This window comes from Callospermophilus lateralis, chromosome 5 (genome assembly GCF_048772815.1).
Source record: "Callospermophilus lateralis isolate mCalLat2 chromosome 5, mCalLat2.hap1, whole genome shotgun sequence".
Taxonomy (NCBI): domain Eukaryota; kingdom Metazoa; phylum Chordata; class Mammalia; order Rodentia; family Sciuridae; genus Callospermophilus; species Callospermophilus lateralis.
In genome coordinates, this window is record NC_135309.1 from 55,322,104 (window position 1) to 55,335,251 (window position 13,148).

At 42.0% G+C, this 13,148-nt stretch overlaps 2 protein-coding genes across 5 annotated transcripts in view; one reads left to right on the forward strand and one right to left on the reverse strand.

The window, feature by feature from the left end:
• Window positions 1–2,176: 2,176 nt before the first annotated feature.
• Window positions 2,177–4,291, reverse strand: LOC143400388 (uncharacterized). The gene is made up of 4 exons (XM_076857631.1): window positions 4,124–4,291; window positions 3,906–4,046; window positions 2,531–3,715; window positions 2,177–2,454 (listed from the first exon to the last, which is right to left on the reverse strand). The coding sequence occupies exons 1-3, from the start codon at window positions 4,289–4,291 to the stop codon at window positions 2,921–2,923; spliced, it is 1,104 nt and encodes a 367-aa protein (XP_076713746.1). The 3' UTR covers window positions 2,177–2,454; window positions 2,531–2,920.
• Window positions 3,300–13,148, forward strand: part of Sncaip (synuclein alpha interacting protein) — a 147,744-nt gene continuing 137,895 nt past the window's right edge. For 3 of the 4 annotated variants that reach the window (XM_076856671.1, XM_076856673.1, XM_076856674.1), the window contains exon 1: window positions 3,300–3,657. The gene's annotated coding sequence lies outside the window, so the exon portion shown is untranslated. Of the gene's footprint in view, window positions 3,658–4,257; window positions 4,301–13,148 lie in introns of those variants that run through there. The other variant, XM_076856672.1, reaches the window with a different exon arrangement.

The window sequence follows — 13,148 nt, forward strand, 5'->3', positions numbered from 1 at the left end:
CCTGGTGTAAGACACTCTAGAGATTTCTTTCCTTCACTAGAGTGGCCAGTGATATTGTTCCACTAGGCTAGTGTCTTAAAGTGAGAAAGATGTGAAGCAAAGATGTAGCTGATCTAAAATTGCGGTATAGTGAGAGCAAGGAATACATTTTTATTAATGTATGGAAATTTAGAGTGATGGTTGTATGATTGTTACCACAGCATAACCTAACCTATCCTGACTGATACAATCACATTTGCATAAGACGTGCAGTATGGTCTGATTCTTGATATAAATAACTTATAATGATTTATATGTGGTGAAGGCAAAACAAATGAAACAAACCTGGGTCCAGAATAAAAAAGAAGCCTGACCCAACTGAATTATTAAAAAGGACCTCAAATACACTCTTTCCAATGATCCAGAATCACTCAGTAAAAACTGAGCCTTTACACCAGAGTTGGATTTTTATTAAGTAAAATCTGCACTTAAAAATATATAAAAAAATAGAGAATACATTCCTGTTTGATCACTGACAATATTATGGTAGTTTCATCTGATTTTTATAGCACAATAAAGATATATTATGGAAATTGGGCAAAAGGACAGAGGAGGCAGATGTTTAATTGTAATAATTGAATGAACAATTACATGGCAGCTCTTTGGCAGATGATATACAGTGAAATGCACTTCTGCACTAATTATTTTCAGTAGCTAACTCGGAGTGTAAAAATGTGCTCAGTGTTGAGGATCCAAATATGAGTAATACAAATTCCTTGTTATTTTTGATGGTAGCTGACAACTGAATGGTAGGGGCTAAGAAACCAGCAAGAAGCAGAAACAAGTCAAGCACTCTAGGAGAAACACACCCTATGCTGTGGCATGCATGGGCATACGGTTTGTTCAGAGGGGAAAGTGGCCCAGTGGCTGTGGCTGCTAAACTACTCTATTGGTTCTAGGTACCTTTAGAGGCATCTGTTTGATTAGAAAACAGTATCAGAGACTGGGTTGTCACTAAGAAGCGCCTGAAGGACTAGGAAGAAGGATTTTGTTTTCTTGGCAAATAAGCCAACATTATGCTGAGGAAGCTAATATTCTTGCCATCCAATCTCAAATCTGTTTCAACCAAACTACTTCCACACTTTGGTGTATCAATTTGTGGTTTGCATTTGGCAAGAATTTGCAAAGATGCAGCAAACCAACTAACAATCCAAACAAAAGCAAGCTCACAGCCTATGTGGGAAAGTGTACACAAGCATAGATCTAAATCACATTGCAAAAATAATCACATGGAAACAATGGTAAGTATGTAATCAAAAACATGTTAGAAACAGAAAAAAAAAAGGAACAAAAGAACTACAAAAAATAAAGGAAATAGCTGAAACATCTCAAAGATTGCTCTTTACAGTATGGTATGCTATACAAAAACAGAAAGTTTCTTTCCCAGAACCATCCATTTTCTGTACATATAATACGTCCCTTATTGTTGAATCATAATCACTGAGTTAACACCTGGCTCATTGTTAGAGCTAGGGGATGTTCAGGACACTTGAAAAATTTATAATGCTTCAATAAAATGATTCTGCCAATAAGTTGAAATTTGATTTTAAAAAGAAGAGCATAGAAATGTTTAAAGACAGAGTAAAAGTATGTTCTTTGAAGATCATGTTAAAGGTGACAACAATTACATTCATATCTACCGGATGAAAGCAAGATGTGCTTTTTCTCAAAAGTTTACACTAGGCCAAAAAAAAAAAAAAAAAAGGCAGTTTTATTTTAACCAGATGTGAACAAATTAAACCCAATATTTTCAAGTATTTTTAGTGCCATATGATGTCATCTGATTTTACATTTTCTACTGAGGGATAATGTGTATTTTCAAAATCATGAAGCCACTTTCCATATAAGTACTTAGAATCTTATACATGATCAGTTACAGTAAACAAATACTGCAGGACATGCTCTTGGTTAAAAGTCACAAGCTGAGAAAGAAATTTAACTTTTCAGTAAGAAAAATGGAATTAAAAGCACGTGAAATGTCTGCTGGTATTCAAGTTACTCCCCATTTCAGTGACTATGATACTAGTCCAAATAGGTCCAGGGCAAGGATTGCTCTGGCCATAATTGCCTCTTTCCTATGCACTCCATAGGGACCGCATATAGTAATTACTTATGCTAATTACTCAGGGAACACCAGTTTAAACAACCAGGACTTTCTTTTTATTGGCAATATATTTTCAATGACAGGGTCACACATGACAAACATCCCCAATGGCCACTACCCAGACTGTGCTGGGTTTATCTGGTTCTTGGTGCTCTTCTCTGAAAATAGCAAAGGGAACAAGGATGCTCTGAAACTGGCCAGGTCTTAGGTCCTCACACCTCTCTGGGACAGCTTCAGGTAAGCAGGCAAACACTGGAACAAGACTGTGGTCCTCAATTGCTCTGCTGAGTGAAGGCTCACAGTCATCTCGCCTGGGAAAGAGATTTCTTTAAAACCATTTAAAGCTTTCCAAAGGGCAACAGCGAGGCGGTTGTGAGCCAAAGTTACCATAAATGCTTCCACTCCCTCCTGATTTCATTTCGGAAATAAGAAAGGAAAGAGGCAGTCACCACTGCAGGCGTTACTGCCGCCTCATCCTGCCCCTAAACAATTAAGAAACACTAAAAGTAAAGTTAATATAACTATAGGATCATGAGTACATTAAAACGTTGTTGAATTAACAAGCCAATATTTCAGACCAAGATCCTCTTCACCACCACCCACACTTAGGCACAGAACATTCTGGGCAAAGGACCCCCCTCCCCGCCCCTTGCCCTTCCCTACTTGGCGAAGAGGCTGGGCGAGCCTCGGGGAAGGGGAAGGTTGAGGGTTGAAGACTCGGAGCCAACGCAAATCACTCTTGCCAAAACGCTTCTCAGACACAACAGTTTCCCAGGATCAAGCCCACCTTCCGTTCTCCCCCTCCCGGTTTATGCTGGAACCCAGGAATGGTTTGGGGACCAATGAGGTGACAGCGGTTGACGCATGGATCACGGTGAGGGGTGACTTCAAGGGGGAGAGGCCGCGAAGTGGGGGTGGGCAAAGTGGGAGGCGGGGGCCAAAAGTAGGCGGGAAGGAGAGGCGAAACCCAGCTGGGGAAAAGCAAAGGCAGTAGAGGTAAAAGAGCCAAAGGTAAAGAAGAAAGGAGCAGGTCCGTGCACAGGAGCTGCCTGCCGGGCTGGCCGGGGATCCCCGGGAAGGAAGCAGCGAGGGAGGGACGTGGGCCGGGCGGGGGGCGCCGCGGGGAGGGCGGGGAGGGTCGCTGTCAGTCAGGCAGAGCAGGGCTCGCTGGCCGGGGGAGCGGGCGCGAGTGCGCACGGCAGCCGAGGGCGCGGCGACTCCGACAGCCTCAGCAGTGGTGGCCGCACCCGGGTCTCCGACCGTGCGCCCGTGCCGCGCTCCGAATCCCTCGGCGCCGGCTCCCGGCCGCGGCCGCCCCGGGGCTACCCCCGCCCGCGCGCGCCAGTTGGGGGGCCCGGGGAGCGGCGCCAGAGGCCCGGCCGCATTGTGACGTAGAGGAGCCGCGGCAGCGCCTCCGCCGCTCGTCTGCTCTCCCTGTGGCTGTTCCTGCTCTCGCCGCCGCCGTCCATTTGTCCGTCTGTCAGTCCCGAGTCGCTGGCGCGCTTGGGAACCCGGTGAGTCCAGATCCTCAGCGGGCGCCCGCGGGGAGGCGAGGGGCGGCGGCACCGGCGGCTATGCCTTTCCAACTTTGCACCGGGCGACCCCGGCGGGTGTCGCCCCTTCTCCCTCTACCCCCTGGGCCCCCTTTGTGCGGCGAGTCCCGGCTGCTTGGGGCAGCTGAGGCGCCTCTGCAGAAAGGGTTTGGGGGGAGGTCTCTATAGTAACAGAAGAGGCGGCGGCGGCTGCCAAGCGGTTGCTTTACTCCGGGGAAGGGGAAATAGCTCCCGCCTCGGTTTCCAAAGGATTGTTCTTTTTTATCTGCCCTCTTCGTGTGGTTATTATTCTTGCTGCCGCTTCTGATCTTATCAAAAGCAGTGATGGGCAGTGCAGTGGCTCCCAAGAGCTGATAAAAGAAGAGGGTGAAGTAATAGTAATAGCAAAGGTAGTAACAACAATAATAAACGAAAAGAAGGAGGACACCTGGTGTCGCCGCCCAGGGGGAGCCCCTCTCCCATCAGCACCAGGCTTCCTGGCTGCCCCATCCAGCCCTGGCTCGGACCGGACCGCCTTCCAGCGCTGTCCTGCACTGCAAGTCCATTTAAGCGGGAATGTTTCTCCCTTGGCCTTCTCTGTGGTGATGACTTTCATCTGCAGGTGGTAAGTGAGGTGAAACTCAATTTTGGCTATTGTCAAGTGCCACGTTTTGTTTATTTCATTTTTTACGGAAAGAAAAGAGGAAAAATTATGAGCCATTTCTGGCAGCCATACAGTTTCCACAGGAAATACTAGCATTCTTTGAGGAACACGCTACTGCTTGCAGCAAAGAAAGTCTTTAGGAAACAAAAAGGCAACAGCATTGTTGCTCATTTTCAATGGACCGCTAGGAGGGTGGAAACGTGTTGTTTTTTCCTGTGGGAACATTGCTTTCCTTGGGAAAGTTAATTAAGGAAGCATTGTTGTCTATACCCCTTTTCACTTGTTGGAGGCTGGGCTCCACTTCTTTTGGTTATTACTGACAAGTGCCCATCAAATAGCCTGGAAAAAGGGAGAACCCCTGCTGGACAATCTAGCCACACACCACGTGCCATGGAGCCCAGCCAGGGTGCAGTTTGCAAAATGAAATAAGGGCTGTCTTGGGAGGTTTATGAGGATTACATGTGTGCAGAGTATGTCAGTTCTCCAAGGTGTCACTCTAAACACGTAATTTTCAAGCACCGCTTTCGTTGCTGAATCTGCAGGAAGGCGAACACCTATTTTTTATATTATGGAACAGACATCTCATTTGGGAATAGATTGTAGTCTGTATTTCATTTGTACATATTGAAATTTTAAAAAGCGAAGAGAACAAGGTGTTGGAAACCAATATGCTAATGTGTACTCACCTGGGAGAGAACGCTTATTAGCTGTTCCTAAAGCAACTCAAATTATATTCAACGTGGTAGGGTGAAGGGAGACACCTTTAAAATGCAGCTAAAACCATTAGAAAAGGATGTGACATTTTGGTATTGGTCACAGAAGTCTTTGGAAGGGTGTATTAGTAGAGGGTTACCTATAATCAAATACTGAATTTTCAAACCTTGAATCAGAAAGAATATGACCAGCCTTCTCTTACAGATCTTTGAATATCTCAGATAATGATAAAGGAAATTTAGAAAGAAGGGATGTAACATTGAATGGCACCCTTGTCTCTATAGCAAGCATTCCATGAAGAAAGTTTTTAAGACAGTAGAGTGGAAATGATGCTGTTTTCATGAACTTGACATTCACCATTTGTTGATGTCTGAAAGGAAGTGACTAAAGCAAGTGAATTTCTCTGCCATGTCACAGCTTTGCTAATTCCAGGCATTCGTTCTGGTGCAGGTGTACAGTGGAAACACAGAATAGAGGCCAAGAAACTTTGTGTGTGCTGTTGTTTTGGAAAGAATCGTAGCAGTACTTTATTGCTTTTAAGAGGCGGGAAACCCACACAAACATCTAATACAAACAAATGTTCTTTGATATTATCAGAGAAAGCCTGGAGCCATTTTTCTTGCCAGATTTAAGGCATTTCTTGTCAAAAGAGGAAATCTCCCAAGGAGCAGGTGCATCATTATAAGAAACACAGGGGAATTTCTCTTTTAAATGCAAAACCTAATTGAAGAGCAACAAGAGAATCAGTGACTCACTTAGAATAAAAGCTTAGTTTTTGGCAATTTTTCAGGTTACGGTCGTAAGCCACGTAGGAGAAATATGTGTCTTGGGAAAAAGTAATACCCTGGTGAAAATCAAGTAGTCACTTCTGTGAAACACTCATTCTTACACATTTGTTTCCTTTTGTCCCTTTGATTGGTATGTAGGTTTACTTGCAGTACAAAATTTACTGAAAACAAATTCACAAATCCATAAATATATGTGTTATTTTGAAATTAGATAAATAGATTTTGTATTTTGTGGTTTGCATCTTGTGAACTCCTTTTTAGCATTCAAAATTAATGATTGAAATATGTTGAAATGCTGATTGTTAATTGATATGATTGATAGCTGGTCCCTAAAAAGTACTAAGAGACTCCTAAGGAGTTATTGTTATTCACTTCACACATATGTGGAATATAGAAACATAAAGAAATAATCTTTTTACAAGGAACTTAATAGGTGGAATAGGACACATCAAAATTAAATAATGAAACAAAACATTAAAGAAGACATTTTTTAATTGAATGCCCAAGATATTTAATAGTAATTGAGATGGAATTTGGAGGATGAAGTGACCATATCAGTTATCGATTGATCAATGTTTTTGGTTAGCTTTTTATAACTGTGACCAAAATTCCCAACAAGAACAATTTAGAGGAGGGGATGTTTATTTGGGGCTCACAGTTTCAGAGGTCTCAGTCTATAGACAGTTGACTCCTTTGCTCTAGACCCAAGATGAAGCGAAGGGCCATGCTCAGTTCATGGCAGGGCCAGGAAGCAGAAAGAGAGAAAGAAGGGAAGGGGATGGAGCCACAAGAAAGAAGAACCCTTCCAGAGCATGCTCCGAAGAACCCACCGCCTCCAGCCTCACCCCATCCCACCTGCCTATAGTTACCACTCATATGGTCAGTCCATTCAAACTAGGATGTACTGATTTAGGTTATAGCTCTCATAATCATTTTTACCTCGGAATATTCTTATATTATCAGGAGCTTTTGGGAAGCACCTTATACCCAAATCATAAAAATGAGTTATAAAATAACCCCAAAATTTAGTTGCTTAAAACAACTACTATAGCTCATATTCCTCTGGTCAACAGTTTGATCTGACTTCAGCCAGGTGCTTCTGCTTCTGCTAATCCTGGCTGGGTTCCTTCAAGCATCATCAGTTAGCAAGTGAATGATCTTGGGATGGCCTCACTGATTTGTCTGAAAGTTGTCACACCATCAGGTGCACAGGTGACTGGCACATGCACCTCTCATTCTTCAGTCAGCTAGCCTGGGCATTTTTTACATAGCAACCAAACAGTGTTCTAAGAACAGAAAAAGAACAACTCCCAGGGTAAAGGTGACTTTTAATCTTCTGCTTGTATCCCATTAGCTAGTCTCCCATTAGCTATTCTCTCATTAATTATATCAAATCATAAGATAAGCCCAGATTCAACGAGTGTAGAAAGAACTCCACTTAAAATGAGAAGGACCTGCAAAAAATTACCACCTTTTTCTTTTTCTGGGGGATGGTGGCTATATACCTTTGAGTAAACTTATTTCTAGCAAAGGTATTCTGCTGAGGAATAGTGGAATGTAAGCTGGAGAAGAGGAAGAGCTTGCTTATGGCAAATCCAGAATTTAGGTTAAGGAATTGCCTTGTAAACCATTGTCCTATAATGTTTGTTCTTTAAACCACAGGAAGAAGAGGAGTGTCACAATGAAAATAAAATCTTAGCCATATCCTTCTGACAGTGGCATTGCAGACAGTAAGCTGGTGGCACTCTCACAGAGCAAGGCTGGGATAAAGGGAAGGCTCTGATAAAGGTGGAGGCAGAGAATATGGGAAGCAAGGGGTTGATCTGGGAGATCCCATATTTAGAATTAGGTGACTGATTATAGGGGTTAGTAAAAGCATAAAGTCAAAATCATTCTGAGATTTTAAAAAGCTTAAGTGACTGAAAGAATGATTGTGCTGTTCTGAGAAATAGAGAAATCAATAAGTGATTTATTTGGGGGGAGGAGAAAATTCAGTTCCAGAAAGGTTGATTAAAAGAGATAAATTGAAGGGGAAAGTACATCCTAAGCTGCAGAGTATGCTATGAATGTTAGCTATTGTTTTGTGTTTAAATTGCCATAGACTATTGTGTATAGGTAAGTATTTTTAGTTGTAAAGCAAGAAAAAATAAAATGTGACATTGAGGATACCCTAAGATGTCAAAAGGAAGTCAGAAGAACCACTCTCGGAATGGAAATAACTGCTCTGGCTATCTAGGAAGGAGAACTGATGTTCTCTCTCCAGAGGCACATCCGGAAATCTGCTTGGATTCAGCAGACTAGTCAGGAACATACCTTTGGCCTAGTTTGAGGGGCATGCATACTCTTGAGTTAGATGCATGAATTGATGGCCCCACCAAGGTGTCAAACAATGGGGAGTTAGTGCCACCAAGATGGCACACACTGAGGTGGTGCTATCAGAAGTAGGGATGGACACATTGTGGCAAAATCAAGAAAAGCTCACTGAAGATGGACACTTGAGATTTATGTGGACTTAGTCACAAGAAAGCCAACAGGGCAGGAGGCAACCACCTAGGCATATGTATGTTGAGATGTAGGTGCATTGTTAACAGTTAAGCCCATGCAAATAGGCGTATTTTCTCATGGAAAGCAAAGAAAAAAAAAGATGGCCTGGCGTGACGCCTTATCCAGGCTCCTCCATAAACATTAGGGGACATTTTATTAGAGAGGAGAGGAATTCTAAACATTTTCTGTTCTATCTTTCACCTAAGAGCTCATTTGAGTTGCTGCTTCATCAGCCTCATTTTATAGACAGCCAGACTGAAATTCAGGTGGTGTCCTTACCACCAAGTGCAGCTGTTGGGCCAGACAGAAACACCTGGCCTCTGTGACTTCACACAATTAGTCTGAACAGCATACACAGCTGCTCTTTATAGAAGGCCCTTGGATGGACCAGCTAAAACCCAAGCATACACTTTTATAGTTTTTATTGCACAAGCCTAAGAACCCTGAAGATACTCAATAAATGTTAATTGAATGAGTGAATGTGCCATTATCTGGTGCAGTAACATTTTCTAAAACAGTCTGGTCTGGCTTTTCATTATTCAGGGTAGAGTTTGCTATAAAATCCCTAAGTGCCTTTTGTAGATTTAAATGTTTTAAGGCACTCTTGTCATAGTAATGTAGATTTTTTTAATCTGCCAGTCATAAAAATAAGCTTATATTTCTTTTGTTGTATTAGGACTCTTGGTTGTGATAGAAACCCAGTTTACTTAACTAGGAAGGGCAAAGTCTGGTTTATGTAAAGGAAAAGTTCAGGAATGATCCAATTCTGATTTCCTTTCTTCTTCCTCGTGGAAAACTGGTCATCAGCAACTTTAGTCTTAACTCCTATAAGAAGAGAGAAAAATTCAGGATTAGCTCTGATTAGACCACTTTGATCACATTCACAGACGTGATCTTGTTCTTATGACCAAAATTTAGACCATGCCTCTTGGCTCTGGTTTCTTCATGTGTCCAGTTCTTCCAGAAGGGGTTGGAGGTATGCATCAGAGTAGCAATTTGAGGACAGAGTAGGTGAATGGGAGAGTGGTCAGCAGAACCCTCGTAAGTCCTGGGACCTGAGAGTGGGAAAAGATTTTGTAATTGTTCTTTCCTCCCCATCTGGCTCTTTGGGAACCAAATTCATGGCCTCACACATACCACACAAGCATGCTACCACTGAGCCACATACCCAGCCCTTGTTTTTTTTTTTTTTTTTTAATTTTCTCACCAAGTTGCATAGGGCCTCACTAAGTTGGTGAGGCTGGCCTTGAACTTGCCATCCTCCTGTCTGAGCCTGCCAAGTTGCTGAGATTACAAGCATGAGCCACCCATACTTGGCAAGGATGTTTTTTAAAAGAAAATTTTGAAAAGGAGTGAGTGCAGTGTGAGCAGAAACAGCAGATACTGCCTTTCCCATCTGTATCCCCAGGCCAGAAGCCTGGGACTGCTCTTGATCTCATCTCCCACTCCTCCTCCCCCTACTCCAGACCTTCCATTTCACTATTCTTGGGACATCTTTGAGAATGCTCTTCCAGTCTCACCTACTGGAGTGCTCTTTTTAAAGAACAGATAAATGAAACCGAATCCTGAAACTCCCTGCTAAGAACCATTCAAAATCTTTTCATTTTCCTGGGGAAAAGTCCAAGCTGCAGACTGTAATGCCAAGGTTTTCCATAATGCAGGCTCTGCCTTCCTTGATGCAGGAGAAGGGGATGTTCAGCATAGTTTTTTTCTAGCTGCCCATATTCTGGCCATGCTGACTGACCTGCTTAACTTTTAAAACATCCAGTGGCTATATTCTGCTTCGTCCTTACGCTTTTTCTTGTGCTATTGTCTCAGTGGGAATTGTTTCTCTTTTCTTGACCCAATAATCATCTATTAATCCTTCCCAACTCAACCCCTGCCTTTGCTGAGCACCCATCTCCTGTGGTAAACCCTGTCTCTTCCTCTACACAAATGTCAAAAATAGGAGTTGCCTGGGGATGTGACTCAAGCGGTAGCGCGCTCGCCTGGCATGCGTGTGGCCCGGTTTCGATCCTCAGCACCACATACAAAGATGTTGTGTCAGCCGAAAACTAAAAAATAAATATTAAAAATTCTCTCTCTCTCTCAAAAAATAAATAAATAAAATAAAAATAAAAAATAGGACTGTACTTTCTGGTCTTTGCATATCCCCAGACCTAATATAGTGCTTCTCACACCATATATGCTCAATAATGTTTAAAACAAATGAATGAAAAAATCTGGGCTGAATCATTAATTTCTAGGTTTTCCAAGCGAGTTTCTGTTTAGAGTTATTCCATTTCCTTTAACTTTATTCTCAAGTTTTCATCTTAGAACATTGGACATGAAGGGCAGGATCTCTTTGAAGTTGCTGATCAGAGAGTTGTTGTTTTTTTTTTTAAGTTTTTCCAAGCGTTCTTATAATTGTGTTTTACTCTATCATTAACAACTACCTTAAGAAAGAGGCTGAAAAATAGCATCAGCCCAAAGTGAATCTGTAGGTTCAAAGCTGTTTCAGAGACCAGATGAGGAGTCATTTTCCTTCCTAACATCAAAGAGGAGGTTTAATAGTTAATGTTTATGAGATACTCTGTGTTGTGTGCTCCCCAGATGCCTTAAAATTACTTTTTTATTTAATCCTCACAGCAGCCCTAGGGAAGGAGGTGTTGTTATCTATCATCCTTTGTTCATGTAAGAGGAAACTGGGATTTAGAGAGTTGAGGTGGCTTGATGGACCCTAAACTCCCTTTCCCTGGAGACTGTCCAGCTGCCAGACACTCGTCTGGGTTGCTGAGGAGGAGAATAAAGTGTTAACTGGGCCCTCCTGGATCACTTGAGATGATTTTCATTGTTGTTGATCTTCTAAGAAGAAGTGACTACCCCTTAAAACACTATAGTAGCCTCTGTTGGGCATCAATTATGGCAAAAAGACAAAGGAAAAGTTGTAAAGAGGCAAGGACTTTAGTACTATAGCTGAAATTAAGATGAATTTCTACCTTAGCGATTCCAGTCATATTCTTGTGACCCTGCTGCTTCCAGATAATAAAAGCCTCCTAGGGAGGTCGTGCTGCTGTGTATAAAATGCAGGCCTCTTGAGCAGGCACAGAAAAAGCTTGGCTTTGAGAGTCACTCAGACTCATTTCATAAAGGGAACCAAACAGTTTGGAAGGCACAGAAACTCAATGGTTCTTAACCTGTCTCCAGCCTGAGGTTTGGATGAAGCTATGGATTATTTCCTTATATATATGCAAACACATATATGCACACCCCTTTATATTTAATTTCTGGGATTTCAAGGATCTATTGAATACCATCTTTGGATTTCTTGGTACTTCATGGACACTATGGAATCCTGGCACTCCATAGTACTCTAAAAATCCTGTTTAAAACAGAAGAAAGAAAACAGCATTGTTGAGTATGATGTTTTATATTGACTGCATGTAGATATGCTGTTTTGGGTATACTCTATTAAGTAAAACTTAATGTCACCTGTTTTCTTTTACTTATAATGTGTCCACTGGAAAATGTTAAAGTACCTACATGGCTCACATTCATGAAGTCTAACACATTTCTCTTGGGAAGTACTGGGAATAGTCACAAAACACTTGCAGAGAAAACCTGGGAAGGCTTTCTCTGTATCACACTTGACCATTTATTATTTAACATTTTATAGCCTTTTTTGAAAAATATATCATAGCTAACCAACCCTCTAAGACATGCACGATGAATCTAGTTCTAAGTTATGGAAGATGAGATTATAAGAAGGAACTTGTCTTCTGACTGTCAAATGGTGAAATGAAATTGAATGCAAAACCCAGTTCTGTATCCCTGTTATTTCATGCTGCTGCCATGTTCATTTATCCTACCACGTGAGACATCAGACCCGAAACAGGGAAATTTGAACCCTCTGTTAGTCCTGACCTCTCTCAGACTTCAATGTCCTGGTCAAAAATAGGTTAAGTGGCTGCTTCTGTAGTCAGAGCCCCCGATATGTCTCCAGTACAGGCACAGCCAGCACCAGAAGGCTAGGAAGGTTGTAGCTCACTCTGCTCCTTCACATCCCACAATTGTCTCACACGGAGAGCAGAGCAGGTGAAATCATTAAAGATAGCACTTCTGGCTTGATGGTCTCTAGGTACATTCCTACTACATTGCTAGTTATAGTTTTCACACCTGAAAATTTTAACTTAGTTGATACTCAGCATCAAAAAATGACTGCAAATTCCCCATGTGATCCCTTCCAGGGATATTTACTGGAGCCTGTCCTACTTCAACCTACTGTCAGAACTGTGAGCAGACAGAAGTGAATCCTGAGCTTGTAGAACTTACCCTCTACCTTATATCTTGCCAGGAAATGGGCTCATAAATAATTTAAATAAAGTGTGATAATTTTTATGTAAAAGAAAGTATAAATAATTTATTCTACTCTAATGTCTGTTCTTTGCAACTTTAGAACTTCAGTTACAAACCATTGTCAACTTCTCTAGCCCTTCCTCCCTCCAGGATGTTTTAGAGTGCTTCTGTTTCCTGGTTGACAGAATCAGGGGACACACAGTGAGAGTAGTTAATCTCAGTGTCCCTGTTGCAGATGAGAAAGCAAGAGTGACCAAATGACTTAACCACAGACAGGGTGAAGACAGGGGTAACTAGTTGGTCTGGTCCCCAGTAGAGCATTGCTCACTATAAACCACAAGCTGCTTCTAATTTACTGGAGATGTTATTATCATGGTCTTTATGTTCTGGGCTCTCTTTGCTACAAATGAATTCAGCAGACAAATCCT

Bases quoted from the DNA above. Each gene is read 5' to 3' on its own strand.
- LOC143400388 (XM_076857631.1), bottom strand. From the start codon at position 4,291: ATGAAAGTCATCACCACAGAGAAGGCCAAGGGAGAAACATTCCCGCTT. The intron at 4,047-4,123 runs GTGTCCTCCTTC...TTCTTTTATCAG, and splicing joins CCCCTGGGCGGCGACACCAG to CTCTTGGGAGCCACTGCACT. The intron at 3,716-3,905 runs GTAAAGCAACCG...GGAAAGGCATAG, and splicing joins GCTATTTCCCCTTCCCCGGA to CCGCCGGTGCCGCCGCCCCT.